The sequence below is a fragment of the Dendroctonus ponderosae genome, unplaced genomic scaffold (assembly GCF_020466585.1).
Source record: "Dendroctonus ponderosae isolate FM_Combo_2020 unplaced genomic scaffold, Dpon_F_20191213v2 Dpon_F_20191213_1, whole genome shotgun sequence".
Taxonomy (NCBI): Eukaryota; Metazoa; Arthropoda; class Insecta; order Coleoptera; family Curculionidae; genus Dendroctonus; species Dendroctonus ponderosae.
This window is the reverse complement of record NW_026017110.1, coordinates 48288233-48315245: the sequence shown is the minus strand read 5'-3', so window position 1 is coordinate 48315245 and position 27013 is coordinate 48288233. Positions and strand designations below refer to the sequence as shown.

Genomic DNA, 27013 nt, shown 5'->3' with positions numbered 1-27013 from the left:
AAACGGTTGAAACAAACATAAATTAAAATTGAACGGCCAATCTGAAAATAACAAAAAAAAGGGGGGGTTTCATTTAAAAAACCAGAGTTGGTAACTACCACACGTTTATGATGCACCCTGTATATTGGAAAGTAATTTTAGAATGTGGACCTTTTAAACGTGAAAAACTTTCGTTGGACGAATTTTCTTGTAAACTTCATATTTACTGAGATATCGCACTTTGACGCACTAATGAGCAACCCTGTATATATACATTGGAGATCGCGGTGGTTCCCGATGGGACACCTGTAGAGAGAATACATTTAGGTCTTATAGGTGGTTACATACGTAAATATTACAACACAATATATTTTTAGGGAGCTTGCCAGAAAACCAGGAAAAGTTATCGGAGAGAAATGTAGTGCCAGTTAAAAGAAATGTCCCCTGTGCGACTTTGTGGGAAAATACAAGACTGAATTCACCAAACATTTCCAAGAAGCTCACGATATTGATCTTAAAGTAGAAAAGCTGCACTTTGATTCTTCTGAAAATTTTAGTATCTGGTTTTCCAATACTCAGAAAGAATCTCTAACACAGTTTATAGCGGAAAAAACTTCTGTTTCTACAAATGAAACGAATGTCACTTATATCTGTCACCGTTCTGGTTTTTATAAATCAAGAAGCTTGGGCGTTCGACATTTGAAATCCCAAGGAACCAAAAAAATTAATGAATACTGTCCTGCTGGTATACAGGTGGTTATTGATAATGAACGAGGGAATCATGAAATAACATTTGTCAGAACTCATGTTGGCCATCAAAATGATTTATCCCACTTATTTTTGACAAAAGAGGAGCGTACTATGATAGCTACAAAGATAGCAATGAAAATTCCCTTTGATGCTATATTAGATGACATACGTGATTCAGTAACCGCATCATATTTAGAGAGATTGCATCTACTTACGAAAAAAGATGTTTTTAATATTGAGGCTTGTTTCAATTTGCATTCAAAGTCACAAAGACATACTAATGATGCGGTTAGTGTGGATGCTTGGTTGGAAGAAATGAGAAGTTAATGTGTACTTTTTTAGAAACCACAAGGCATATGTTTAGAGGCATATCCTCAACTAAGAAAAGAGGACTTCATGCTTATTATTATGGAAATTTTCTCGAAGAATTGTTTGTGTATCGATGGAACTCATGGGCTAAATGGGTATAATTTCGAATTACACACTTTACTCACAGTTGATTGGCATGGATGAGTTACACACACATTGGATGAGTTAAGGCAAGGATTTCCATGTGCCTTTTGCGTATCAAACAGAAGTGATGGAGTTGCTATGAAGATATTCTTCAGTTATATAAGAGCAGAAGTGGGACCAATTGAAACCAATGTGTTTATGTCAGATATGGCTGATGTATACTACAATGCATGGTTAGAAGTAGGGCTAGGAATCAAACTCGAGTATTCTAATATTCGAAAAGCGAATAATTATGTGTAGTCATAACTCGAATATTCGAATATCCGAATATGCGATTGTCAGTTGCACTGTGATGAATGCGAATGTTGCATACATACGTACTACTGTGATTGTAGGGATGGTTCAATTCGCTGGAACATGTGCAAACATGTGCATTTGGTTTGCAGATTGCAGAAGAGCAGGTGGCATTACTTCTAACTAGGGCTCGAAATTTTTAAAAATCTGATATTCGAATATTCGTTTAGTGGTTTATTCGAATAGTACAATTATTCGAATAATTCGAATATTCGAATATTCGAATATTCGAATACTTGAATATTCGAATACTCGATTATTCGAATATTCGACAATCACATCCACTCCTGTTCTCACAAACGGTGTATATATTGTTTGCTACAGATGCAGTCATAATCTGCCAAATGCCACTACTAACTTCAGATACAGATCCTTCATCTAACGTCAAACTTATGCGATGCCCTTTTCTTAATTCAGTTAATTTAGAACTTACTTTTCCCTTATTTAACATAATTAACCGGTCAAAAAGGCGATCTCGAAAAGGTGAATATTCAAATACTCGAATACACCAACATTATCAAACTCACAAGGTGCAAATATCTTTATATGCACTTTGTATACTTGTAAAATAAATTATTCCTATTCTACAAGCATTTAAGCAAATATCCATATATTTACAAGCAAATGAAAATAATCATATTTACTCTCCTGCAAATGAATGTAAAATTACGTCTCTATGTTCTGGTGATACACGTCATCAACTTTTACGCGGTGTTACAATTAATATAGTACAATTATTCGAGTATTCAAGTATTCGAATACTCGAATATTCGAATACCTGACTATTCGAATACTCGATTATTCGAATATTCGAATAATTGTACTATTTGAATAAACCACTAAACGAATATTCGAATATCAGATTTTTAAAAATTCCGAGCCCTAGTTAGAAGTAATGCCACCTGCTCTTTACCGGAAATAGGTTCAAATCTATTGCTTACTTGTTTGTGCTGATATTTTGCTTATGTTTTAGACTGTATTGCAGCTGGCATGTTGATAGAGCGTGGAGAAAAAACTTGAGTTTAATAAACTTAAGAGATAAGCAGGTCAGTAGCATTATTTTCATTGAAATTCCCCTATCAAAAAAAATTGTTTTTAGAACGGTGTATACAAAATTCTGCGAACACTTATGCAGGAGACAGATTCTACTGCTTTCGAGAGGATGATCCAAGAATTCATTGTTCAGTTACAAGTTTGGTCATTATTTTGAAAATCATTATTCAAATAATTGCATAAGCTGGGCCTACAGTTATAGAGTTCATTGTGGTTTGAATACAAATATGCATATTGAACGAATGCATAAATCAATAAAATATATATATTTGCAAAGAAAAAATGTACAAAGGCTTGATAAAGCATTAGGGGCCTTAATGAAGCTGGTTAGAGATCGCCTTTTTGACCGGTTAATTATGTTAAATAAGGGAAAAGTAACTTCCAAATCAACTAAATTAAAAAAAAGGCATCGCATAAGTTTGACGTTAGATGAAGGATCTGTATCTGAAGTTAGTAGTGGCATTTGGCAGATTATGACTGCATCTGTAGCAAACAATATATACACCGTTTGTGAGAACAGGAGTGGATGTGATTGTCAGTTGCACTGTGATGAATGCGAATGTTGCATACATACGTACTCCCGTGATTGTATCGATGGTTCAATTCGCTGGAACATGTGCAAACATGTGCATTTGGTTTGCAGATTCCTTCAGCAAAGAAAACTTACAGTCCACGCATTTAATCCGGTTACATTTTCTCAAGGTATTTAAAATATTTTTTATTCCTATAAATTGATATTTAAACATATGTATATCGTAATCATTATTTTTAAAATGCTATACTTCTGGTCTCTCAGGGAAATCTGCTTTGAAAATAAATATTAGTATCGAGAACTGCTGTCTAGCGGAGCTGCATCTCATTTTCCTTAAAAACATGTTCACGACAAAGTTGTACTCATAGGTCTTTTTTAAAGAAAGCGTAGTTCCGTTAGATACGTGTCTATTTACATAACTAATATTATTTTCTATATCAGAGATCACTGTTTCGCTAGGACCACATAATTTTGGTACACCTGGATTTATTTTTGACAAATTTTTAGTTTATTTTTAGAGTTTAACGACCAGCAGCTTCCAAATTTAGAGCACTCAAAATTAGCAAATTCTGCAGTGATTTTCCATCACCTGCAATCAACCGAAAACACCACATTCTAAGTCCAAAGGACTTTATCGGACAGAAAAAAAGAATTAATAGGAAAAGTGATAAATTAAATTAATATATTAATAATTCAGTGCTGTTATTGTTCAGTGCTGAAAAGTTCTTCGCACCGCTGGGACCGACATTGAGGGCTGTGCGTCAGGAAGATGCCATTTCATTAGGCGCAAATCTAAAACCCAACGGAACACCAGCTAGTAACAAAAAAAATGAGACACAAAGAAGGTTATTTAGCACCAAAAAAATAAAAAAACATAAAACTAACAAAATTTAGAAGCCTAACCGGATCGAGCAAGAAACAATTGCTATTAATTTATTAATGAAAAACCAGATAAATTAAAAACGTTGTTTAAAATCGGTTTATGGCACAATAACAAAGCAGTAAAAAATTAAGGTTTGAAAGATAAAGCAAAAGAAGATGAAACATTTGCTGCTGGTTCGTTTGTATTGAAATATTTTTATTTCTGTAACTATTTCACCGCAAATTTGATTCTTCGGGTAAATTCCCAAAAGTTCTAAAAATGGACATACTCGTATCGCCACGAGCTTGAATTCTACATTGTACATTGTCACACTGTTGGACATTTACTTAATAGAAATAAAAAAACGCTGATTAAAATTAAATACATGTATTATTTCATCCTAGCCTAGTTTTTCAGAAAAATAAAGCATATAGCATATTTGAATAATCGAGTATTCGAATACTCGATTATTCGAATATTCGTTAGATATTTGAGTATTCGAATAATTTTACTATTCGAATGAACCACTAAACGAATATTCGAATATCAGATTTTAAAAAATTCCGGGCCCTAGTTGGGACCTAGACTCTAGTTTATGTTCTGAAGAATAAAGACTAGCCTAGAACAACACTGTAACTGGCGGTTGCTTGATAAGCGCCAATGCGTGCAAGCGACAACAAACCACAAGTCGATTGAAACACTAGGAATGTTTATAAAAAACAATTTAATAAATAGGAAAATCCGCGTCTACATTATGGGAATAGGCTTCAAGGCCCCCTTTGACATTAAAAAAATTCACATTCGACCCGCTAAACACCTGCTTAAGGTGGTCGAGGGCCCGCTGTGAGTCGTTGCCCCGCCTACAGAGGAAATAAACTGCAAAAACTCCTGCTTTAAAAGAGAAATTAGCCACAACTTCCTCTAAATACCTTCACGTTTGCCCGCTGCCTCCAAGCAGTCGCTGAATTTCTTTGCGCCCTCGGCCTTCAGAATCTCCCCATAGGGAATATTAACGGTTTTGGGCAGATGACACATGCGATATTGCGCCTGGTCCCTCACGTCCACCACCAGAGAGTCTTCCAAAACTTTCTCGAGCTGCTGCGGGTTGATGTGGTCAACGCTCCTTAAAATATCGATAGAAACTACCTGAAAAGCGCGGGTCAATTAGCCATTGATGAGCTTTCGATTAGAAAACAAGCCTTATCATGGGCCCCAGCGCCGCAAAATTGTTCATAGTCTTGAAGCTCCTTAACAGTAGGATGGTGGCCACAAACAGCACATTCAGGGCTTCGGGGGCGCAGCGTCGCCGTGCGAAACCTTGATGTGGAGCCATCGAACAGTAGAAAACGCCCCGCCAAAACTCCGTCTGATTTAGTGAGGATTTTGATCGTTTCCAAGGCCTGGAGGCAGCCGATAACGCCTGGAACTTTAAGGGAAATTACTTCGGTTCACATCCAGCAAAACTTACTCCAACCTGGCCCTAGAACTCCTCCATCTCCGCAGCTTTTCACTGTATCGGGGGGCGGAGGCACTGGGAACAGACACCGGTAGCACGGCCCATTATTGTAGTTGTACACTGTGAGCTGAGCTTCTGTTTGCAAGGCGCTGCCCGATACCAAGGGCATTTTGTTCAGCACACAGGCGTCATTCAGTAGGTATCTGGTAGCTACATTGTCGCTGCCGTCGATGACTACATCGTAGCTGTTGTCGCTCATCAGCTGGCTGATTGAAGCGCTGTTCACGTGCATCTTTAAGGGGATGATCTGGATGGATCTGTTTAAGCTGGAAATATCCCTACATTACCAAGCTCCAAACGGGAGAAAAGGTCTCTACCTGTGCAGCTTGTCGTAAGCAGAGTGGACTTTGGAGGCCCCTACATCGTCCTCCGAGTGCAAGATTTGCCGGTGCAAGTTGGACAGTTCCACTTCGTCATAGTCCACTATGGTGATTTGCCCTGGAATATGATAATAAATGACTGATTGCTCTGTGTATAAACCAAAGCTTTTGGAGCCTACCAACACCAGCTCCTGCCAGATAAACAGCTGCGGGACATCCAAGTCCTCCAGCTCCTACTATCAACACTTTGCTAGCCTTTAAGCTGATCTGACCAGCCAGTCCCACCTCGTCTACCAGCATTTGGCGGCTGTAGCGGGCAATTTCATTGGTCTGTAGCGCCTCTGAGTACTTGCAAGGAACCTAAACAGACGCCAGCCGCTCAATTCCCTGCCCTAAAAGGGGCGATTGGTTACTTACATTTGATTGAACTTTCAAGTGGGCTGCCAGTAGTTGTTCCTTTTCGCGGATTTGCTCTTTCAGGCTCTTTATGTCCTTGATTAGGGTTGCTATCGTTTCCTCACACATGTTTGAGGACGTTGTTTTCACCTGTAAACAAGTGAAACACAAGAGCAGAAGCTTTGGAGCATGAATTTTAAATAAACCAGAGACAAGTGTACTTGTCTCTGAATAAACTACTGCTTTCGAGCGAATAGGTTATGAGCCTCTGAAATAAACATAACCACAGAACATAACATAGGTTAAGAACCGATCATAGAAAACCGATTTCCCCAGCACTGTATATAGAGCCTCTTGACCATATAAGCCTTGTTCTATGCTCTTGACAGAGACAAGTCCACAAGACTTGTCTCTGCCTCTTGAGCTTGGGGTACATTTATAGATATACTATAAGTTCACTGAGATTCAACTCTGAGCCATCATCAGAGACTTAATTTATAAACAAACAGAAAACGCGTAAGCAAACAACTTTATTTTCACCTTAAGAGACTTAAACATTTAAAGGGACACAGCAGTCGGTGCCAGAATACTCTGGAAGATCCAGTTGGTATTTGTCAGCTAGCTTAGGGGGAACAAACCGGCCGCCCAAATAATGGTGCGTGCCCTGAAAATGGGAAGCGCATTTTTTCGGCGCTGTCAACGAGATGAGAAGCTCGGGCTTAATGCCACCTCCCTCGGGTTCTCCACTTTCCACGTTCCATCCACTTGGAATATCCACACTGCAAAGCTCTGAATTAAACCCAAACTAACCCAAATTAGCCAATAACGACCTGGCAATCGGGACTGAGGTGGTTTTCATTAAACCAATCACTGGCACAAAGTCCTCTCGAACTGGGGGCTTGAAGCTGAAGCCAAATAGAGCGTCCACTATCAAGCCATAGTCAGTTTCGAATTTGCTGCTCTCTGGCAATGACTTAGCATGAAATAAAGCAAAAATTCAAAACTGAACTAGAACAAGCTTCCCAGGTTCACCTTTAGGACAGGAATGTTCATGGAAGTGCACTGATGGGTGAGGTTCTGATACAGTTCCTTATTGGTTTGCTTCGGGTAGTAAACCACTGGGCTGTAGTGGAAAAGCTTCAAATGCCGCGCACAAACCAGCCCGTCACCCCCGTTGTTGCCTGCAACCCTGCCTTATAGAGCTTCTAACCATTAGGGGGCTCAAACAAACCCACCAGGTCCACAGCAAACCAGCACTGATTTGTTGCCTATTGATGCTTGGGGGTAACATTTAGCTACAGCCACTGCACAGCTGAGCCCTGCCAGCTCCATCAGCTGGTCTACTGAGTATTTATATTCGTTAAACAGCTCCACATCGATGTTTATTGCTTCCTCTTGCCCCAGGAACTTCACCATTTTGTTTGTGTCCGTGTGAATCTGATTAAATCTTGATAGTGGCTGGAGAACTGGGGCTGCTACTGCCAAATGGGGTTTTTGCCAAATTCTGCAGGACTTTGCACAAGTTTTTCTGATTGTTTGCATGACAACTCACATAACCCGAGTTTTATTGTCATTTATGACAATGTTGGTTGAAGAGCTAATTTATTATGGAGTCTTATCACTTATTGCCGGAATCCAGATAAGTGATTTTATGTAAACAAGAATAGAAAGGAATTCTGCAGTGGATCCGGCTTGATGAGGACTAATTGGATGGATGAATCATCAATTACCAGTTCATCTGCGGTTCTGGTGAACTGACCTGCTAAGTCAGTGGGCTGAAAATAGTGGGAATTCCCAGATTTTGTTCAACTTACTAATTTAGGTAAGTAAATTTTCCCTTTTTGGTTTTGGGGTTATCTTTCCCCTGTCACTTTTGACATCATTCTTACTGTGCTTGACAACAAATTGACTATTTGTGCCCGTATATTAAATTTCTTTGTTGCCCCCTTAATAAATAAGCCCGGTATAGAATTAAGAAACTCTCCAGTCTGGTTCTATTTTAATCAATTGGCTGGCCAGTGAATGGCGTGGGTTTATTTCAATGCAATGACAGGTAAATTGAAGCAAATAAATGATCTTCACCCAATCGGGGCTTTTTCCATGGTTAATCGTCTCGTTTTTTCCAGTTTCGTCCTCAGTTTGTGATAATGCTAAAATCATCAGTGCAAAGTAGACTTTTACAGACTTTGCCAGATGATCGCCCTATCACTGCCATCCAGGTTTGTTTGCCTGCGCTTTTCCTTAACACCGCAGCCTTAAAACTCGCATTTCAGATAGTGGAAGACTGTACGCAGTGCCCCAAGGGGTTCTACCCAATAAGCAAAACCTACGATCAGGATTCCGATGCGGATTTAGGTGAAAAGTCGATTTTCAAAACTGGTGCTGCCCGATATTTGTGCCTTTCGAAAACCGAGGGACTTCCCAATTTTGCCCTACGCGAAATTCTGCTGCTTGCTGAGAAAACTCTGCCCCCAAAAGGATACAGTTTGCTAAACAGGACAGCGGACAGCCAGCAGAGACCGTGGAAGAAAAGGCAGCTGGCCTATCAGCTAGTCAATCTAAAGGAACTGAAGACTGCTATCACTGATATCATTGTTTGTAACCGACTGAAAAAAGCTCCGGCGGGATTTAATTTTGCTGGGTAAGAAACCAAATAACGAGAAATTCACTATTTCCTCTTGCCGGTTATGGAAGCTTAATAGCCACGAATTAAAGGAGCCTTTGATTGGTTTGCGGCTCGAAAAATGGTCGCGAATGAACTAAAATTGCCTTGTTGAGGAACAGAGGCAGAAAAGCCAACAAGTTCATTAGGAAACAATCTGCAAAGCAGTGTTTTTTGCATTGTTTCTTCACGTTTATTTAACAAAATTTTGTTGCCCCCCAGTGAAATCAACGGAGTGACAATTTGCTACAAGATGGGAAACGTTGAATCAGGAAGCCAAACCAACCACAGCCCGCCTGATAGGCCGCCCAAAGCATCCCCTGGGAGCAACCGGGTGTATCCTCCTTTAGGTGAACTGGGTGCTTAAGCTTTGCCCCCATTTTCATCCCCTTCTCCCACAGGAAATGACGACGACTACGAAATTCTGAGACCCGGACCTGGATACGTACCCCCTGGCCCCATTCGGCCCGCTCCAAAGCCTCCAGGCCCCGCCTTTCCCGGTTTGCAGCATCAAACCTCCACTCACACTTTGGGGAGTTCGCATGCCGGCCTGGAAGGGGTGCCTTTCGTTGTGAATCCCCGATTTTTGACCAATAATGCGCCTAGCGACATTAGGGTAAGGTTTGATGCCGCGAAAATCCATTTTCACCTCCATTTGTGGGCGATTTTAGGCTCCGAAACTTCGTGCCAAAACCATGCAACAGATCCTCAAGGAGTACGATTATCCTTTTACCGTTGAACGACAGTTGCAGTAGGGATTTTTCTGTCTGGATTGCTCAACTTCACTCTTCTCGGGTTGCCATTCACCGATTAATCATCCCCAGTAAGTGCCAATTTCTGCGTTAAAGATTCATTTTCGACAAGGCTATAGAACAAAATACATATTTACCCGGCCACTTCCTTTATTGTATGTTTTAATGTCTGTGCGTTCGGTTAGTTATTCCCAAATATTTTATACTTTTACGCACCCCCATACTCGTCGATTTATGTTGATTAGATGTTACGAAATTATAGGAGTTTATTGAGATTTAATAGTCTTCAATAAAGATGTTACACTGCATAAGTGGGTTTTTTAATGCCAAACCACCTTCAGTCTTTAGAATGTCTTTAATAAAATATATATTGTAAAATGTACGGAATTAAACGAATAAATGGACGGAATTTTCAGATTCTTGCCATGTGGAAATCTTTGGAGCGTATTACGTTAAATACGCGAAAACTGCTACGCCCAGCAGGCCTAAAATTAAGGTAACAGAAGACGAGGCTCTTAACCCGTCGTTGCATCGGTGGTCTAAAAAGCAGAAGCACCAAGTGGTATTGTCGTAGTAATTCCTAAAACAGTCACCTGTAAACATGCAGCTTTTCCTAAACAGACTTGGACTCACCTGTAGATATCCAGCTCCTTTATCGAGTTGCTCACGTAATTGCCCAGCTTACTATCAACAGCGGCTGGCCGACAGCCCTCGTAATGGTCCGCCGGAATATCGGTCCTTATGCCCCTCATGGAGCTGAGACAGTCCCTGGTTATCATAGTTTCACCTGAAAACCCCCATGGATCAACCGCCCAAAAAACAGGCAGACTGAAGCCTTACCGTCCTTTTCCTCGATGATTTTTACGCAAACATCGTCGTCTTCTGGACAAGTCTTGGTCCAGTGCCACAACCAGTTTAGCGGGCTTCCACAGCCCGGTTGTGTGGACACACAGTGGTAGCACCAGAGAAACGCCGAACCTTTAAGAGAATGGCAAATTTGAGCGAAAAACCACACCCAAATTAAGGGGGCTCACCTTTGCAGGCTAGCAGGCTTAGCAGTAGGACTATGAATGGTAATTTTGGCATTTCCAATTCTCCTTCACCAGTTGTACGGGGTTTTGAGGTCTATTTTAGGTCTGGCACATTGGGGATTTCAGAAAAAATTTAAAAAGTTTAATTCATCAAGCTTTGTTTAATGACATTTACATAACCTAACTTTTTGACCGTTTGGCCGCATGACTTGTGTGTTGAACAAAGAGACGTGCAGTCAAGAGTGAGACGACCGGTGTTTGGTGGGAAAGAACAAGGCCGAGTTGGAAACAATTAATTTTTATCAATCCCGTTATTGGATGGATTTTTTGGCAATTCGCTGAAATTTTCTTCAGCTGCTGTTGTTTTCCTATCAAAAACTTTCCAATCATGGCAAAATTGCTTCATTTTCTTTAAAAAAATTAAATTTTTGCCAACGTTTCTCTTTCATCTGCAATAGCCAAGCTCACGGGCGATGCACCTTCGACATTTCCAGGCCGTTGACCATATGGGAGGAGATGCTTTAATTCAATTCACCGTTCGAGTTTCACAATAAATCCACCCACTTGTAAAAAATCGCCAACATTTCACAACATCTAGGTATTAGAATCATTTGTTTTCGCTTTGTTAGGTAACAGCCTACGATGAATCGATTAATTTAACATTGAATGGCCCCAATTAGCATAAACTCGGGTTTCTTTCGGGGAAGAAATTTTCGCTATTGAACTGTCTTTTATACAGTGCAGACTCTGTTTTAAAAATTCGCCCTCTTAAGCTCTTAGCAGATAGAGCTCGGACATTTTTATAGGATATAGAGAAAAGTTGGCTTTATTGGAAGCCTCCGTTTCAAACTTCAACTCAACTCGAGTAAATTTGGGTAGTTTCTAAAAAATTTTCAATGTCCATATCTTCTTTAAAAGTGTGCAGAATCTGTTTAACAAGTTCGTGCTATGCAGCTCTAATTAGATAGAGCGCTGTAATTTTTGTTAAACATAGAGAAATATTGGCTCCATTGGGTAGTAGGGTTTCAAAGCTATATTAGGTTTCAGTGGATCTTGGGATTTTTCCAAAAATCTTCGCTATCTGTCTTTTAAACAGTGCACACTCTATTTTAAAATTCGCCCTCTTAAGCTCTTAGCAGATGGAGCTCGGAAATTCTGACAGGATATGGAGCAAAGTTGGCTTTATTGGACGCCTCCGTTTCAAACTTCGACTTAGCTCGAGTGAATTTGGGCAGTTTCTGAAAAATCTTCAATCTCGAATTCTTCTTTCAAAGTGTGCAGAACCTGTTTATCAAATTCGCGCTCTGCAGCTCTAATTAGATAGAGCGCTGTAATTTTTTAACAGGTTCCACTTAATTTTGGCATTTTTGTAAAAATCTTTGTTATCGACCTGTCTTTTAATAAACAGTGCAGACTCTATTTCAAAATTCGCCCTCTTAAGCTCTTAGCAGATGGAGCTCGGAAATTTGTACAGGATATGGAGCAAAGTTGGCTTTATTGGACGCCTCCGTTTCAAACTTCGACTCAGCTCGAGTGAATTTGGGCAGCTTCTGAAAGATCTTCAATTTCGAATTCTTCGTTAAAAGTGCACAGATTCTGTTTAAGAAATTCGCTCTCTGCAGCTGTAATTATATAGAGCTCTGCCATTTTTGTTAAATATAGAGCAATATTGGCTCTATTGGGTGGCAGGGTTTGAAAACTCTAATGAGTTCCAGCGAATTTTTGGAATTTTGCCAAAAATCTTTGCCAGCGACCTATCGTTTAAACAATACAGACTCTGTTTAAAAATTCGCGTTATTAGGCTCTTAGCAGATAGAGCTCGGAAATTTTGACAGGAGATAGAGCAAAGTTGGATTTATTGGACGCTTCCGTTTCAAACGTCGACTAAGCTTAAATTCTTCTTTAAGTGTGCAGAATCTGTTTAACAAATTGCGCTCTGCAGCTCTAATTAGATAGAGCGCTGTAATTTTTGTCAAATATAGAGAAATATCGGCTCTATTGCGTGAGAGGGTTTCAAACCTTCAACAGGTTCCAGTGAATTTTGGCATTTTTGTAAAAATCTTCGTAATCGACCTGCCTTAAAAATTAGCCCTATTCAGCTCTTAGCAGTTAAAACGCGCAAACTTTTACAGGAGATAGAGCAAAGTTGGCTTTATTAGATGTCTCCGTTTCAGACTTCGACTCAGCTCGAGTGAATTGGGGCAGTTTCTAAAACTTCTTCAATCTCCAATCCCTCTTTAAAAGTGTGCAGAATCTGTTTAACAAATCCGCGCCCTGCAGCTCTAATTAGATAGAGCATTGTAGTAGTTGTCGTTAAATATAGAGAAATATTGGTTCTATTGAGTGGCAGGGTTTGAAACCTCTAATGGGTTCCAGTGAATTTTTGGAATTTTTCCAAAAATCGACGCTATCGACCTGTCTTTTAAACAGTGCAGACGCTGTTTTAAAAATTTGTCCTCTTAAGCTCTTAGCAGATAGAGCTGGGAAATTTTTACAGGATATAGAGCGAAGTTGGCTCTATTCGACGCCCCGTTTCAAGCTTCGACTCTTCTTCGTTGAAAGTGTGCAGAATCTGTTTATCAAATTCGCACGCTGCAGCATTAGATAGAGCGCTATAATTTTTGCTGAATATAGAGAAGTATTGGCTCTATTGGGTGGCAGGGTTTAAAACCTCTATTAGGTTCCAGTGAATTTTGGGATTTTTCTAAAAATCTTCGCTATTGAACTGTCTTTTAAACAGGGCAGACTCAACATTTTCAATCTAAATTTCTCTATCAAAAGTGTGCAAGCTGTATCCAAAAATTCTCCGTGTAAAGCTCGAAGCAACTAAAGGGCTGTAATTCCTGCTAAATATATGTGAAGAAATGTAAGACTTATATATAAGAAGAGAAGACTATATGAGAATATACGGACTATATAAAAAGAAAAGTAAGAAAATGAACAGGTCTGTTCGAAAAAATCGGCCTTGCAACGATTGGAAACATGATATAATTAAAGTTTTGAAACGACCCCGTGAATGTTCAAGTTGAGCCAGATTGACCGGTTTTTGGCAAAGATGTTGATGGATTGTTGCGCGGTTCCACCCATTTTTATGTTTTTTTTACATTCAATCACCTTGTGCGGCTAATTGCGGGGCTTTGCCATTACAGTCATTAAAAAATCAGAATTTTTGAAGGAAAATCTGAACAGTCGCTTTATATAATGCGGAGTTATGCAATGAAATTGGGCCGAATTCGGGCTGATGAAGACCGCAAGTTGGAGATTGGTCTGAATAATGGCAGCTAAAGTTGTGGATCGGTCACTCCCATTACACGATAAACTGTTACAAAACTTCAGAGGCAAATCATTATAATTCATTGAATGCAAATGTGGTCGTTCGATGGCTTACGAAACATCTTATTGGCTTCGAGTTGCAATTAAAAGGCTATTTGGCTTGGCCAGCAGACTCGCCCCAACCTAGACCTTCACCCAGAATACCCAAACTGGTTCGGGGGCTCTTCTCAGAGAGATTTTCAGCTAATTCCCTCTAATTTTCATTTTTCTGGGGCTTTCAGGCTCTGTGTGTACATATCGACAGGATAGTCGGGGATTTTTGAAATCACCCTGCGCATTTTATTTGATACAGCGATGAAATGGGCAGAAAGTTTCCAGGAAAAACCACTTTTAAGCCCGGGCAACTTGTTCGAATTTGAATTTTGATGAAAAAAATCCAATTTTCTCGCATACGAACATTGAAATTGACAGATTTCCGTCGAATGTCCCTCGAACAAGACGCTCGCATGCAGTTACATAATGTGGTTCTTTTATTATTATTTTTTTCGATTCATTTCACCTGATAACCTGTAACGAGATCAATCTGAACCGGACTAATAGAAAGGGAAAGTAACACGCCTTCTCGCATGTGTAACAGAGACGAGACGGCGATTTTATGGATGGGCCCCCCTATGGGTTTTCTGGGCCCCATTAGGCCGCCCGATTACTATAAAAATCGGCGAAATTTCGACAATATCATCAGTTCATTCAAGCTTATCAATTGTTCATTTACCACAATGGCGTTCAAAGTAAGTGCTTTTTTGGTCAAATAGCTTTTGTTCATTGCTTGTTTTGTTGAGTAGATAAAACAAGGATTTTTCCGCAACTTTTGCTGGATTTTACATAGTTTTTCCTCCAATATTTCAATGTTTTAAACGGTTTTTCCTGACTTCTGAACTTTTTCATACACTTTTATTTAGGAAGTTTTGTGCAAATTTATTTTTCAGCTGGTTTCTCTTCGGAAATTTAACTTTGTCGTACAAAGTTGGTCTAAACATCACAAACGTGTTTTTCTAGCTTCTGAAAAGTATCTTTTCAGCTCAAAATCGTCGTTTTTGTTGGAATTTAGGAAGTTTTGTGTAAATTTATTTTTCAGCTGGTTTCTCTTCGGAAATTTAACTTTTATATTTTCATGCCATACTTTTATATTTTTCCGATCAGGCTGATGTTCGTTGTCCTTCTACGTTCTCCTCCATTTCTCCACATCTTCGGCAACTTTTTTTTAGCAGTATACGGCTTTACCTTTGAGTGTGCCCTTAAATAGATGTTTTCTCTCTTACTCAATCCTTCTTAATGTCTTTCATATTTTCTACATCTAGTCGCAATTTCTTTGAGTAAAGCCACTGAAGATTCACTTACTACCTGCGTTCATCTCAGTCAGCAGTTTATTAAATAGCTGTAGCTGAGTCTTCAAAAGCTCCCTATTCCGCACAACCCCGTTTGCTTTCCTCCGTCCTCCATTCACAGTGTTTGTTTGCGTTTCAGTTCGTAATCCTTGCCCTTACCCTCGCTTACGCCCATGCTGGCCAGCTTCTTGCCCAGCCCGCTGTGCAATACTCCTCAGCGCCAGCGGTAAGCAGCAGCTATTTCCAGCAAGCCTCCGCCCCAGTTGCCTACGCTAAAACCTACGCAGCCCCTACGTTAACTGGTAAGTCCGCTGTCCCTGTGACTCCAGCATATGCTAACCACTACCTGCTTACTCCCACTACAGCCCAGCCTGTAGCCTACCAAGCCCAGCCTCTGGCCTACCAAACCGGCCCTGTGGCTGTTCACTCTCCCTCCGTGGGACTCACCCAACAGTCCGTCACTCGGTCGCTGGGCGGCGGCCAATCGCTCTCCACTTACTCTAAGGCTGTAGACAGTGCTTACTCCACCGTGCGCAAGTACGACACCCGATTCACCAATGACGCTCTGGCTTACGCGCCTGCCCAGGTAAGATTGGAAGGGTGTTTGGAGGAGTGGAAGCTGATTTTTCTGATGTAGCTCTCCTACTCGGCCCCGCTGGTGACTAAGGCCGCCTATGCCGCCCCAGCTCAAGTGGTCTCCTATGGAGCCCCAGTGGAGACCAGAGCCTACGCAGCACCATCCCCAGTTGTCTCTTACGGAGCTCCCTTGGTGACCAAAACCTACGGTGCTCCCGCTCAAGTGGTGTCCTATGGAGCCCCTTTGGTTTCCAAGAGCTACGCCCCTGCTCCTCAGGTGGTCTCCTATGGAGCCCCTTTGGTTACCAAGAGCTACGCCGCTGCGCCCCAGGTGGTCTCCTACGGAGCCCCTTTGGTTGCCAAGAGCTACGCAGCACCAGCCCCAGTAGTCTCCTACGGAGCCCCAGCTCAGCTGATCGCTAAGGCGCCTGTGGCCGCATACGGAGCTCCAGTGGTGACCAAAAGTGCCGCAATCTCCTACTCGCCAGCCGAGGCTGTCGCCCACACCACCTTCCAGGGTTACGGCATCGAATACCATTATTGAGGCGCGCATGGAGGGCTGAACTGAACTTTCATATAATTTGCCGCTAATTGTGTATTTATTAAATTATTTTCTTTAGTTATTCTGAGGGTTTCATTTGCGTGGTTTACTTGCTGATTGACCTGGAGTGGATCATGAATTGGGCGTAGGTGTAGGAGCCTTTGGCTGTCTGAAAAATTAGCTCAAATAAACAGAGGGAATGGGCAGGAGAGAGAAAGTTACCATGAGAGCGGCCTCATTGTTCATTGGCCGAAACGGGCCGACGTCGATAGAGAGGGGCTTCTGAGCGCGCATCAGCACCATCAGCAGTAGCTTCTTCAAAGGCGCGCTCTGAGCCGTCCAGTTGCTTCCGTAGACTCCAACTGTCACGTTCTCGCTCTGAAAAATTAATGATCGTTTGCTAAGTCTGAGCAAAGGCACTCAGAAAACCTGTGTGGTCACTTCGTTGGCACTCCATGCCAAGGCGCTCATGTTAATGACCAGCAACGACAAGTACATCAGCGCATAAGGAATCTCTATGGCCTTTTTGGTCTGAAATTGATTGGTTTCCTCTTCAAATTACTCATTGTATGTAGAATACAATCTGCTTACCGAAATCAGCTGAAGAAGCGCGCCGGCTCCATGCACCGACTCAACTGCAAACTCTAGAAGAATGGTGTATTTGATGGCCTCATTCAGATTGGTGACGAATCTGCAACAAATATTAAAACCATAACTTCTCTTGCCTCTGTTCTATTGGTTGGGAGATTTACTGGATCAAGAACTGATGTTCCCGGATAAGCTTCTTCACATGCTCCAGCTTTGCTTCTTCGCTGCTCACCGTCTCTTCAAAGCTCCTGCTCAATTTCAGCTGTAGAATCTCCAGCTGGGCTGCTGAAAACACCATGAGGGTCTGCAGGGGAGTTTGCGAGGCGCAATTGAACAGAAACCCATAGAACGCCATGACTACATTGTAGCCAGCCACAAAAGTGTCGTGTTTTTCCTTGTCGAATGGGAACCAAAGCTCGTACATAAAATGGTCCACTTTCACCTGCATGTAGTATTTGGTGTAGATGTTGATGATGACGAACCACGAGATCCCAAAGCCGCTGCAGAAGCACTGGCAGAATGTGGCGAACTTGTAGTACTTGACTCTGCTCAGGTAAATCTTCTTCATTTCGCCATCTTCACTGTTAAGGACTGATTCTTCGCGTTCAATAACAGTGGCAAACATCTGCGGAATGCCATTCTTCAAGTAGATCATTATCTTGTAGTTGATTTCCAGGATCAGGATGGTTAAGGTGAGGAACACGTACAATTCGGCCATTGGGTATTTGCCCCACATCTGGATCAGGCGAATCAACATAGATGCATTGTACATAATATAGAGGCTCTGGATGACCACCGAGTAGATGGAATAGATGGTTCGAGTCGAAGGGTTTGGGGATATGGACAGTTTCCAGACTCCAGTTGGGAGCATGAACCACTTGGCTACCATATAGAGGCTTATCGCCATGTTGCCTGAAACTCCAGGAAAACACGCGTTAATAAATTAATACGTTTATTGCAAAGTTTTCCCAACTAACGTCGGAGTGTAAAGTTTCCAGTTAATTTGCAGGACGCTCTAATAACAGAGTTTCTGTTCAAAGTTGCACTAAAATTATCTGTATTTTTCCGAGAAAACAGACTTTGAGTTAGTCTGTTCAGTGGCGTGCTGAGAATTTTCTTTCTGGTGTGAGGTTTGAGAATTTTTTTTAAATGAGTGGTGGGAAGAGATGGAAACTTTGCAGACGAAAGTGGAAACTTTGGATTCACTAAAAATGGTCCTTTTGCAAATCAGTATGTTAAAATGAACCATCCGGATGTTTTTGTCGGGTTTACATTAAAATCTGGTTGGAAAATTGAAATTTTGTTTTTGAGGCACTGGGCCAAGAAAATTGGGGCCGAAATGCAAAAATCTTCAGTGTCTCCCTTTTTATTTAATTTAGAGAAAAAGTGAATATCAGCGTTTTAATCGCAAATGCCTCCTCCTATCCAGCGGCGTGCCACGAGTTTTTTCTTCGGAGATATTGAGGATATTTGGAAATCAGTTCTTGGGCATTTTTAAAAAAACCGCTCATTAGAAAGATTTGAAAAATTCCCACTGGCTGGCCGTCGAAATGACGCAGATTTTATAAAGAATAATGTTTTTTGACAGAAATCTTAGTTTCCGAAAAAAAATTGACATGTGAAACTTGACCAAAACTCCAAGATTTAGGCATAGAAATTTTTGGCCCAAAAAATTTAAATTTGTTTTGCGTATTTTTTACTCAACTGGGTGTTAAATGTGGAAAAGTTACATGGGAAAGTGGGTTAAATTGGTTTGAAAAAAATTTTGGAACTATGAAAGAGATTTTCGAAAATCAGTTTTTGGGCATTTTTAAAAAAACCGCTCATTGGACAGATTTGAAAAATTCCCATTGGCTGGCCGTTGAAATGACCCAGATTTTATAAAGAATAATGGTTTTTGACAGAAATTTTAGTTTCCGAAAAAAAATTGAAATGTGAAAATTGACCAAAATTCCAAGGTTCAGGAAGTAGAATTTTTTGGTTTGCAGACTTTTTACTCAACTGGGTGTTAAATGTGGAAAAGTTACATGGGAAAGAGGGTTACATTGGTTTGCAAAAAATTTGATGGCCAAACTATGGATGAAATTTTGGAAACCCTGTGCAAGCTGAAGTTTTAAACTTCCATAAAATTCTCAATTGGTTGTCAACTGAGCGCACTTGAATGCGACAATAATTTTTTTGATTCTTTCCAGAAATTCAAGAAAAATTAATTTCAATGCGACACCAAAAAAATTTTGCCCGTTTTGAGCCCCATAATAAAAATTGGAGCCAAAATTCAAAAATTCCCAAAAGCTCGCAATATTTGATTCAAAAAAAAAGTGTTTACCAACTTTTTAACGATAATTGAACCCCTCTTTCCAATGGTATACTTAGAATCGAGCTGTCGTGTTCAGATTCAAAAATAGAGCCCGCTAGTATCCCGCGCTCAAGTAAAACAACCGTTTTCTATTAAAACTTCAGTTTCCTGGAAAACTTGACAAAAATATTACTCCTGATCAATTAGCTGCATTTGCATCCAAAGGAATTTTAAAGACAAATTCTACAGAGCCCGAATAAAATCAGCACGAAACCACAATATCTAAGCTTCTTTTGAAAGTGAATCTGAAGCCGAAAAACCGTCAGTGGCCCGCTTATGCTACATTGTAGAAAAATGAATACCACCTTATAAATGTGAAATTTCCTGCACTATTTAATACTATGTTCAGAATTTGCTCGACTTTTTTCCTTTTCATACCTTATTTCATTAAAAGAACATTTTTACACCCAAATTATCACTAGAACTCACCAGATGTTGAACGGGGAATATTAACAACTGGCCAACTAATTGCCGCTTTAGGATCTCAAGAAAATATTTTTTTCCATTTATTGGCACTTTATGAATGATTAATTCCCCAAACGCCCCTTGCCGTTGAAATCCCCCCACAAATACTAACTGGGAGTAACTTGCATAATAAAGCGTTTACTACATTAGAAAATTTCACATTCCAACTAAGCCAGAAAGCAGTTTTTTACGAGTACTTCTGAAGCATTACTGAGGCGTAGGTGTAGGCCCCTTTCATGGTCTGGAAAAGTGGAACTCAGAAAGTTTTTCAGTAGTTCAGAAAATTTGCTTACAATGACCGCAGACTCAGCATTCATGGGGCGAAACATGCCGATTTTCAACACCAGAGGCTTCTGAGCGCGCATTATGATAATGTGGATGATTTTCTTCGTTTGCTCTGTCTGATCGATCCAGTTGCTGTAGAAGGCCGCGTGGGCCACTTTGGTACTCTTAAAAATTCCACGTTTTTCCATCTGAATGTGGGAAAAAACCCCTGCAGTAGGTACTAACCTGTATGTTGATTTCATTCGCACTCCAAGCCAGGACGAAAACTTGCACGGTTAAGAGCACAAAATGAAAGGAGGAGTAAACGCGTTCAAAAAGTGTTGAAGCCTGGAAAATTTCCCAATTGGTCCAGATGCCGTGCGATGTGGAAGTACAAATTTAATAAAAATTACCGTTATAATATGCAAAAGGCCTGCCGCCACACTGACGGTGTTGATCATGTACTCAATCCAGATGAGGTTCTTCAGGGAATCATTCAAAAATTCCACAAACCTGCAAAATTTGGAAAAATCCATCAAAACCTGCCCAATTCGGAAAAACCTCCACTTGCCTAATGAGCTTTTGGTGCTTCCTAATCAGCCTCTTCAGCTGAGTTTCGTCCTGGGAAAACACCTTTCTGAGGAGAATTTGCAAGATCCGCAGCTGCGAGATGGCGAAAATGATCAGGGTCTGGATGATCACCCTTGAAGCTACATTGCAACTGACGGCCACGAAAAGCACGAGGAAATTGATGAGGAGCACGGCCACAAAATGCTTATCTGGATCGAAAGGCAACCACAGCTGATACATGAAAACCTCCTGCTCCTGGAAAAAGCCATTCGCCTTATTGTAGACGTTCAAAGAGACGAAAACCACTGCCGAAGAAACTGCGCCGAAAATCTGGCAGATGGAGGTGAATTGATAGTATCCGGCCTGGCCCAAGTAGCACTGTCTGATTTCCTCATCTTCCGAGTTAAGCGCCCGCGTTTCCTCCAGAAGAATTTCGGCAAAAACATCGGGAATTCCACACTTGAGGAAAACGATCACACTGGCACTCATCAAGTAGATTAAGATGTTGATGGTGAGAGCGGAGTAAACGATGGTGGAGTTCGGATTGTCTTCATTCAAGAGCTGGAAAAATCGAAAAGTGGAGGAGGCTCCAATGGCAAACAAAACCGTCTTGATTCCAATGGAGTACACTTGATAAGTCTGCTGCTTGAGCGGATCTTGGAAAAGCCGCAGCTTCCACAGTCCGATGATTATCATAAAAACTCTTGTGATGCCCACAATGCTCTTTGCCATGATTCTTGCAAACTGCACTCATTTGAATTGATCCCAACCCCCTGGAACTAATGGGGCTTGAAATATTCATCCATCCCCTAGCGGGAGCATCAGAGGCCCAAATAACCGACCATCGAATCACTGCTCAAAATTTTTGCCTGAACTGGCCCCCAACGAGCCCCATTTCCAGCCAGTAAAAGTCCAATTTGAACTCGAAAAAAATCTTCAACTATGGCAGATTTGAGCCGTTTTTAGTGTGAAAATTGGGCTGCCATGTACGTTCCCATCAATAAAGCATGCGACCAAAACTCCAAGTAACACTAAACTTTCCAACGCAATTTAATTACTCATTAAAGAGGTTCAAGAAGACAATACTTAGTTGGTGATGGGTAGTAATTAGTAACGGTAAAGTTTCCAAGTGCCCTAAAGAAAATTATACAGCTAATCTAGCAAATGTGCGCCAAGAATAGAATTGTAGCATGATAATCCTGTTTAGGCGTAAGTTTCCGTCATAACTCGCGAATATGTGTAGGAAGCTTTCATTGTCTGAAAAGTACAAGAAATTGCAAGTTGCTTGATTGGTTTCAAGTGGCAGGCACTACCATTAGGCTGGCCTCAAGATTCATAAAGCGGAAAGGTCCAATGGTCAACCCCAAAGGCTTCTGAGCTCGGATCAGCATGATCAGCAGGGTGGTTTTAATGGATTTGTTCTGATCCATCCAGTTGCTCTGGTAGATGGCATTGGAGACCTCGACGCTCTGAAACATTCGCGATGAGGCAACGGAGTCTGCATTCTGAGCCACTCTGAACCTGAGTATTAATTTCGTTTGCGCTCCAAGCCAAAATCACCAGCTGCGTCAGCAACAGTATGAAATAGACCAGAGTAAAGGTCATTTCTGTTACACTTGAAGCCTGAAAAAAACGACAGTTGAATATCYTTTTGGATTTTTATTGTTTTTATTTCGTTTGCCAACTTTTTGAACCAGTGCACGCTCTTTGATAAAAATTGTAACTTCCATTCTTGAGCGAGTTCGGCTGTTTCATATATACGGAATATAGACAAGGTACCCAGCTATAGTTTTGAGAAGATATGAGCCCAATCTGTTTGAGGAATGATGTTTCTGAGGCCGCCAAACTTGCCCTCAAAAGGTGTAAATTTTTGAAAAATTGTACATAGTAAAACATTTTTTTACTCTAAGTTGCAAGGGAGTTGGGCTATTTTTTATATCTAAAGTAGAGGCAAGATATTGGTCTACAACTGGACAAAAAACTGCCTCCATCTAAGTCATAGATGAGTTATCAGCGGCCTCCGAACTTGCCCTCAAAAGTTTACAATTTCGARAAATGGCTCACTGTAAAAAAAATTCTWAACTCCAAGTTGAAARGGAGTTGGGCTGTTGTTTTGCATCTAAGGTGTACGCAAGATATTGGTCTACAATTGCATAAAAAATTGCCTCATTCTATGTAGTAGATGAGTTATCAGCGGCGTCCGAACTTGTACTCGAAAGTTGGCAATTTTGGAAAAATGGCACCAATGTAACAAAATCAGCACTCCCAGTTGTAAACGAGTTCGCCAGTTTTTTTAAAGTGAAGTTGTAGAGAAGACCTCAATCTACGCTTGGATGAAATCTGATCTTATTCTGTGCCACAAATGAGTTGTTCGAAGCTTCCAAACTTGCACCCGAAAGTTAGCAATTTTGTAAAACTCTCACATTCTGTAAAAATCATCACTTCCAGTTTGGAAGGAGTTAGACTCTTTTTTTATATGAACAGTGTAGGTCAGGTATCAGTTCACACTCAGACCACAAATTACCTCATTGCTAGTTAGACGTGAATGCTCAGATGTATCCAAACCTGCGCTCGATCGAAAGCAATTTTGTAAAAATTACATACTGAACAAAAATCCTAACTTCCAGTTGCAAAGGAGTTCTAAACAAGACACGAGCTTACACCTGGACAAAATTTGCTTCATTTTAGGTGATGAATGAGTTACCAGCAGCCTAAAAACCTGCACTCGACAGTTTGCAATTATCTAAAACTGGCTAATTGGGAAAAACTCGTAACTCCCAGCTGCGAAAGAGTTAGGATATGTTTTAAAAGGAGAATACAGAGAAGATACGAAACTACATTTCTATGTAATATCGTAGTTGCTACAGGCCTCCTAAGTTGCACCCGAAAGGTGCAAGTTTTGCAACAAAGAAGCTTCATGTAAAAAAGTTATAACTCGCAGTTGCGATATAGTTGGCTGTGTTTTAAATGGAAAGTGTAAACTAGATATCTGCCTACACTGGACACACGCTTTATCTCATTCTCTGGAGAAAATGAGTCCAAACTAGGACTTCAAACTTGGACTTCTGGCGATTGACACTCTTTAAAAAAAATCGCAAATCCCAGTTATAGACGAGATTGACTCTGCAGTATATATATGGCATATAGCCGAAATATTGTACTATTTTTTGGGAAAATTTGACCCAAATCCAAGTAAAAGCAAATTTTTGAGATATCTTCAATCTTCACAAGAAATATCGCATTGTCTACCCATTGCACATTATTAAAAAAAATCAGCATTATCAGTTGCAAACGAATTTCGCACCGTTCGATTTCTAGTTAAGAAGGTTTTTTAAGATCGATCCAAACTTGGACATGAAACGTCGCAAAATCGCACGATTGAAAACTGAAAAAATTATAATTCTAAGTTACTAAGGACTTGCCAAATACCATAGGGTGTGGAAAAGACACTAGTCTACACGTGGAGCTAATTTTATCAAAATCATAGTTAGGAGTGATTTTTTAAGAGCCTCCAAACTTGCAATTGATCCATGGCAATTTCTGAAACTTGTACACTCTAAAAAATTATAACTTCTAGTCGCAAAGAAGTTCGACTACACCGTATCGTACCGAGTATAACTAAAGTACTGGTCTACACTCTGACAAATTTTTAGGCAAATCTAAGAAAAGCTGGATTTTTTAGGGGCTTCCAAACTTGTACTCGAAAAATTGCAACTTCTGAATATTGCACACGTTTTACAAAATGTTTCTAAACTCCCAGCCGTAAAGGAGTTTGGCTCTTTTGTATAGTACCGAGTGTAGCCAAAATATTGCTTTACACTTTTGCACAATTTCCCCCAAATCTAGGTAGAGCATCATTTTTTAGAGGCTTCCAAACTTTGCACTTGAAACATTGCAATCTCTGAACATTGCATACTCTTGAAAAGTTCAGAACTCCCGGCCACCAACAAGCTGGGATGTTTTTGATTAAACCGAGTGTAGCCAAGGTATTGTGCTACACTTGGACAAAGTTTCACTCAAATCCAAGTAACGATAGATTTTTTGATGCTCTCAAACCTGCACTTAAAACCTCACTATTTCTGAACATTGCACACTTTTAAAAAATTCAGAACTTCCGGCCGCAAAGCAGTGGGGCTGTTTTGAATTGTAGCACGAATAGACAAAAGCTCGGTCTCCACTTTGCCAAAATTTCACTTGAATTTAATCAAAAAATGATTTTTTAGAGGCAGTCAACATTATTGATTTCTCTTTTTATAAGTAGTGAAAAGATTACCGTTGCAATTTGGAGCATGGCAGCCGCCATATTAATGGAATCCAGCAAATATTCCAGCAGGAGAATGTACTTGACTGAGTCGTTCACTTTTTCCACAAATCTACAAAAAAAAACGTACTGCCCCTAAAGGACTTGGATTCTTTGAGGAAACTCACCCTATGAGAAACTGGTGTTTCCGTATAAGTTTCCCTAGTTCCTCCCTTGCCGCTTCCTCACTGAACTCACTGAAGACGTTTCGGATGTTGACTTGTAGTATCCACAGTTGCGAGGTGATGAACATCATCAGGCTTTGAAGGGCGCTGCGAACCGCCGTGTTCATAAAAATTCCATATTGGCAAATGACGATTTTAAAGATGGCCAGAACTTTCCACTGTACGGGAAATGGAATCCACATTTCGTACATGAAATTTTCCGCATCGAGAGGAAATTGCAGAATGTTGACCAGAATGTAGAAATACGTAGGAAATATGGTGGTGACCAGCTGCAAAGTGCAAATGTTCACATACAGTTCACATTGCCTCAGGTAGTAGTCGGATATTTCCTGGTGGGAATTTTCCTCGATCGATTGCTCTTCTTTCATAAGCTGATGGAACAGCCTGGGAAGGCCGAATTTCACGTAAATCATCGCTTTAAAGTTGATATCGAACATGATGACAGCCACTGATATCGCATTAAAAACATTATCAGACGATTCAAAGCCCACAACAATCAGCAAAGCTTTAACGAAAAGGGACAGGACAAACGAGCAGTAAACAAAATGAGAAACGTTGGAAAACACCACATAAAACCTTTGGACTTTCGGACTAAATGGCACTTTCCATAGGCCGCAGAAAGTCATAAAATACTTGGCGAATTGAAACAGACTGGTTCGGATGGCCATTTTCAGACAATTGTACGGCTGAATTACACAGAGCAATAGGTGAAATTTTAATTATTCATTGGGGAAAACTTCATACAAAGTTTCTCTAGCGGTGTGGATCGAAGCGGCTGAAAAACTTCCACACGTAAAAATTGATGACAAATCGGATCCTGTTCGAGATGGTTAATTAACAAAGCCCATAAAACGGATGATTTAGATAAAAAAAACCGGCTCTTATACAACATGGACTTAAAAACAGATCGTCTTCACGGCCGGATTAATGGGCCGAAAACAAAAATGTATAAATATTCATATTTTTTTGGCAAGGTTTGATCGTTATTCAACTGGCCGAAATCCTATAAAAGCCATAGTTTGCATTGGAATTGTATCAGTTCTATTTCAAATTCAACCGACTAAGTAAAAACATGGTTTTCCAGGTGAGTTTTGCGAGAAGTTTTGGGATTTGGGGTTTAAAATGGGTTTTCAGATCGTAATCCTTGCCGCCTCATTGGCCCTAGCCAGTGCTAGCAACTTAGGCCATGCCGGCTACAGCTCTTTGGGTCTGTCAGCTCCAGTCAGCTACTCTACGCCTTTGGTCAGCTCCTACTCATCTCAAGCTGTCCCACTCAGCTACAGTGCCCCATCTCTATCCTACGGCGCTTCATCTCTAGCCTACGGCGGTTCATCTCTAGCCTACGGCGGTTCATCTCTAGCCTACGGTGCTCCTTCTGTAGCCTACAGTTCTCCTTCTGTATCATACAGCGCTCCATCTGTAGCCTACAGCGCTCCATCCGTAGCCTATAGTTCTCCATCTGTGTCCTACAGTGCTCCTTCTGTGGCTTACAGCACTGGATCTTTGGCTTATGGTTCTTCTTACGGCGCTGGAATTCCAGTCTCCTATTCAGCCCCCATTGCCAGCTCCTCTTACTCCAACTGGTGATTTGTTGGTACCTAATTTAAGGACGGAATAAATATTCATTTCCCTTAGACTGTCTGTTATTTTCTCAGTGGTGGCTCCCCAGGCAAAAGTAAGTATGTGCACCAATATATTCCGGCTCGAAGAACCAAAGTGCAACCGAAACTTAAAGTTCACTTTCGTTCAAATGCTCCAGTTCGCAATAATTGTTATGTAAAACTGAAGCACTGGACGCAGCCTAGACCTTTCTTTCTTCAAAATGTTAAGTGGCACTGTTATGCATGAAG

The 27013-nt window shown here is 40.7% G+C and overlaps 9 protein-coding genes and 1 long non-coding RNA gene across 12 annotated transcripts in view; 4 read left to right on the top strand and 6 right to left on the bottom strand.

Moving 5' to 3' along the window:
- Positions 1–4365, top strand: part of LOC109541445 — a 5414-nt gene extending 1049 nt beyond the window's left edge. Inside the window, exons 2-6 of one of the 2 annotated variants that reach the window (XR_007282437.1) lie at positions 357–1017; positions 1072–1415; positions 2510–2582; positions 2636–3291; positions 3629–4365. This is a non-coding gene — a long non-coding RNA (uncharacterized LOC109541445). The remainder of the gene's footprint in view (positions 1–356; positions 1018–1071; positions 1416–2509; positions 2583–2635; positions 3292–3628) is intronic. The other variant, XR_007282436.1, reaches the window with a different exon arrangement.
- A 325-nt stretch (positions 4366–4690) lies between these two features.
- LOC109541440 (adenylyltransferase and sulfurtransferase MOCS3) lies at positions 4691–6578 on the bottom strand. Its single transcript, XM_019910297.2, has 7 exons — positions 6237–6578; positions 5999–6179; positions 5817–5937; positions 5458–5765; positions 5183–5409; positions 4913–5129; positions 4691–4859 (listed from the first exon to the last, which is right to left on the bottom strand). The coding sequence occupies exons 1-7, from the start codon at positions 6342–6344 to the stop codon at positions 4708–4710; spliced, it is 1314 nt and encodes a 437-aa protein (XP_019765856.1). The 5' UTR covers positions 6345–6578; the 3' UTR covers positions 4691–4707.
- Positions 6579–6730: 152 nt separating this feature from the next.
- On the bottom strand, positions 6731–7824 carry LOC109541442 (NAD(P)H-hydrate epimerase). The gene is made up of 4 exons (XM_019910300.2): positions 7451–7824; positions 7248–7396; positions 7046–7188; positions 6731–6994 (listed from the first exon to the last, which is right to left on the bottom strand). The coding sequence occupies exons 1-4, from the start codon at positions 7755–7757 to the stop codon at positions 6766–6768; spliced, it is 828 nt and encodes a 275-aa protein (XP_019765859.1). The 5' UTR covers positions 7758–7824; the 3' UTR covers positions 6731–6765.
- LOC109541441 (multivesicular body subunit 12B) lies at positions 7780–9940 on the top strand. 2 transcript variants are annotated; one of them, XM_019910299.2, is made up of 6 exons: positions 7780–8037; positions 8342–8434; positions 8489–8856; positions 9100–9227; positions 9279–9493; positions 9549–9940. In XM_019910299.2, the coding sequence occupies exons 2-6, from the start codon at positions 8363–8365 to the stop codon at positions 9630–9632; spliced, it is 867 nt and encodes a 288-aa protein (XP_019765858.1). In that variant the 5' UTR covers positions 7780–8037; positions 8342–8362; the 3' UTR covers positions 9633–9940. The 2 variants fall into 2 exon arrangements, with proteins under 2 accessions (XP_019765858.1, XP_019765857.1); XM_019910298.2 differs by lacking the exon at positions 7780–8037 and adding an exon at positions 8177–8268.
- Positions 9941–9969: 29 nt separating this feature from the next.
- Positions 9970–10855, bottom strand: LOC109541443. The gene is made up of 4 exons (XM_019910301.2): positions 10664–10855; positions 10470–10607; positions 10263–10416; positions 9970–10209 (listed from the first exon to the last, which is right to left on the bottom strand). The coding sequence occupies exons 1-4, from the start codon at positions 10713–10715 to the stop codon at positions 10077–10079; spliced, it is 477 nt and encodes a 158-aa protein (XP_019765860.1). The 5' UTR covers positions 10716–10855; the 3' UTR covers positions 9970–10076.
- Positions 10856–14615: 3760 nt separating this feature from the next.
- LOC109541462 (pupal cuticle protein G1A) lies at positions 14616–16517 on the top strand. The gene is made up of 4 exons (XM_019910321.2): positions 14616–14721; positions 15458–15620; positions 15684–15904; positions 15956–16517. Exons 1-4 carry the CDS (start codon positions 14710–14712, stop codon positions 16436–16438), a joined length of 879 nt encoding a protein of 292 aa, XP_019765880.1. The 5' UTR covers positions 14616–14709; the 3' UTR covers positions 16439–16517.
- LOC109541461 (odorant receptor 94a) lies at positions 16482–18475 on the bottom strand. Its single transcript, XM_019910320.2, has 5 exons — positions 17188–18475; positions 17027–17126; positions 16865–16966; positions 16658–16813; positions 16482–16604 (listed from the first exon to the last, which is right to left on the bottom strand). The coding sequence occupies exons 1-5, from the start codon at positions 17928–17930 to the stop codon at positions 16542–16544; spliced, it is 1164 nt and encodes a 387-aa protein (XP_019765879.1). The 5' UTR covers positions 17931–18475; the 3' UTR covers positions 16482–16541.
- Positions 18476–19984: 1509 nt separating this feature from the next.
- Positions 19985–21768, bottom strand: LOC125502503 (odorant receptor 30a-like). Its single transcript, XM_048660810.1, has 5 exons — positions 20680–21768; positions 20522–20621; positions 20355–20456; positions 20138–20293; positions 19985–20085 (listed from the first exon to the last, which is right to left on the bottom strand). The coding sequence occupies exons 1-5, from the start codon at positions 21408–21410 to the stop codon at positions 20032–20034; spliced, it is 1143 nt and encodes a 380-aa protein (XP_048516767.1). The 5' UTR covers positions 21411–21768; the 3' UTR covers positions 19985–20031.
- On the bottom strand, positions 21705–25623 carry LOC109541439 (odorant receptor 49b). The gene is made up of 5 exons (XM_019910296.2): positions 25107–25623; positions 24952–25051; positions 22200–22301; positions 21992–22147; positions 21705–21935 (listed from the first exon to the last, which is right to left on the bottom strand). The coding sequence occupies exons 1-5, from the start codon at positions 25598–25600 to the stop codon at positions 21882–21884; spliced, it is 906 nt and encodes a 301-aa protein (XP_019765855.2). The 5' UTR covers positions 25601–25623; the 3' UTR covers positions 21705–21881.
- A 538-nt stretch (positions 25624–26161) lies between these two features.
- On the top strand, positions 26162–26797 carry LOC109541438 (cuticle protein 16.5). The gene is made up of 2 exons (XM_048670809.1): positions 26162–26247; positions 26298–26797. The coding sequence occupies exons 1-2, from the start codon at positions 26236–26238 to the stop codon at positions 26748–26750; spliced, it is 465 nt and encodes a 154-aa protein (XP_048526766.1). The 5' UTR covers positions 26162–26235; the 3' UTR covers positions 26751–26797.
- The last annotated feature ends 216 nt before the right edge of the window (positions 26798–27013 follow it).

Coding starts and splice junctions, on each gene's coding strand:
- LOC109541440 (XM_019910297.2), bottom strand. CDS start 6,344: ATGTGTGAGGAAACGATAGCAACCCTAATCAAGGACATAAAGAGCCTG. Junction 5,938..5,998: donor TCTGGCAGGAGCTGGTGTTG/GTAGGCTCCAAA, acceptor ATCATATTCCAG/GGCAAATCACCATAGTGGAC. Junction 4,860..4,912: donor GGCAGCGGGCAAACGTGAAG/GTATTTAGAGGA, acceptor GAGTTTTTGCAG/TTTATTTCCTCTGTAGGCGG.
- LOC109541442 (XM_019910300.2), bottom strand. CDS start 7,757: ATGCAAACAATCAGAAAAACTTGTGCAAAGTCCTGCAGAATTTGGCAA. Junction 7,397..7,450: donor GCTGGTTTGCTGTGGACCTG/GTGGGTTTGTTT, acceptor GCAGGGTTGCAG/GCAACAACGGGGGTGACGGG. Junction 6,995..7,045: donor ACCTCAGTCCCGATTGCCAG/GTCGTTATTGGC, acceptor AGAGCTTTGCAG/TGTGGATATTCCAAGTGGAT.
- LOC109541441 (XM_019910299.2), top strand. CDS start 8,363: ATGCTAAAATCATCAGTGCAAAGTAGACTTTTACAGACTTTGCCAGAT. Junction 8,857..9,099: donor GCGGGATTTAATTTTGCTGG/GTAAGAAACCAA, acceptor GTTGCCCCCCAG/TGAAATCAACGGAGTGACAA. Junction 9,228..9,278: donor CCGGGTGTATCCTCCTTTAG/GTGAACTGGGTG, acceptor CTTCTCCCACAG/GAAATGACGACGACTACGAA.
- LOC109541443 (XM_019910301.2), bottom strand. CDS start 10,715: ATGCCAAAATTACCATTCATAGTCCTACTGCTAAGCCTGCTAGCCTGC. Junction 10,608..10,663: donor AAGCCTGCTAGCCTGCAAAG/GTGAGCCCCCTT, acceptor ATTCTCTTAAAG/GTTCGGCGTTTCTCTGGTGC. Junction 10,210..10,262: donor AAGGAGCTGGATATCTACAG/GTGAGTCCAAGT, acceptor TGACTGTTTTAG/GAATTACTACGACAATACCA.
- LOC109541462 (XM_019910321.2), top strand. Junction 15,621..15,683: donor CGCAGCCCCTACGTTAACTG/GTAAGTCCGCTG, acceptor CTCCCACTACAG/CCCAGCCTGTAGCCTACCAA. Junction 15,905..15,955: donor TGGCTTACGCGCCTGCCCAG/GTAAGATTGGAA, acceptor TTTCTGATGTAG/CTCTCCTACTCGGCCCCGCT.
- LOC109541461 (XM_019910320.2), bottom strand. CDS start 17,930: ATGGCGATAAGCCTCTATATGGTAGCCAAGTGGTTCATGCTCCCAACT. Junction 17,127..17,187: donor GAACATCAGTTCTTGATCCA/GTAAATCTCCCA, acceptor TATTTGTTGCAG/ATTCGTCACCAATCTGAATG. Junction 16,814..16,864: donor CCAACGAAGTGACCACACAG/GTTTTCTGAGTG, acceptor TTAATTTTTCAG/AGCGAGAACGTGACAGTTGG.
- LOC125502503 (XM_048660810.1), bottom strand. CDS start 21,410: ATGGCAAAGAGCATTGTGGGCATCACAAGAGTTTTTATGATAATCATC. Junction 20,457..20,521: donor GCCTTTTGCATATTATAACG/GTAATTTTTATT, acceptor GAAATTTTCCAG/GCTTCAACACTTTTTGAACG. Junction 20,086..20,137: donor ATGCTGAGTCTGCGGTCATT/GTAAGCAAATTT, acceptor CCACTTTTCCAG/ACCATGAAAGGGGCCTACAC.
- LOC109541439 (XM_019910296.2), bottom strand. CDS start 25,600: ATGTTCGATATCAACTTTAAAGCGATGATTTACGTGAAATTCGGCCTT. Junction 25,052..25,106: donor AAACACCAGTTTCTCATAGG/GTGAGTTTCCTC, acceptor TTTTTTTTGTAG/ATTTGTGGAAAAAGTGAACG. Junction 22,302..24,951: donor CCATGCTCCAAATTGCAACG/GTAATCTTTTCA, acceptor CGTTTTTTTCAG/GCTTCAAGTGTAACAGAAAT.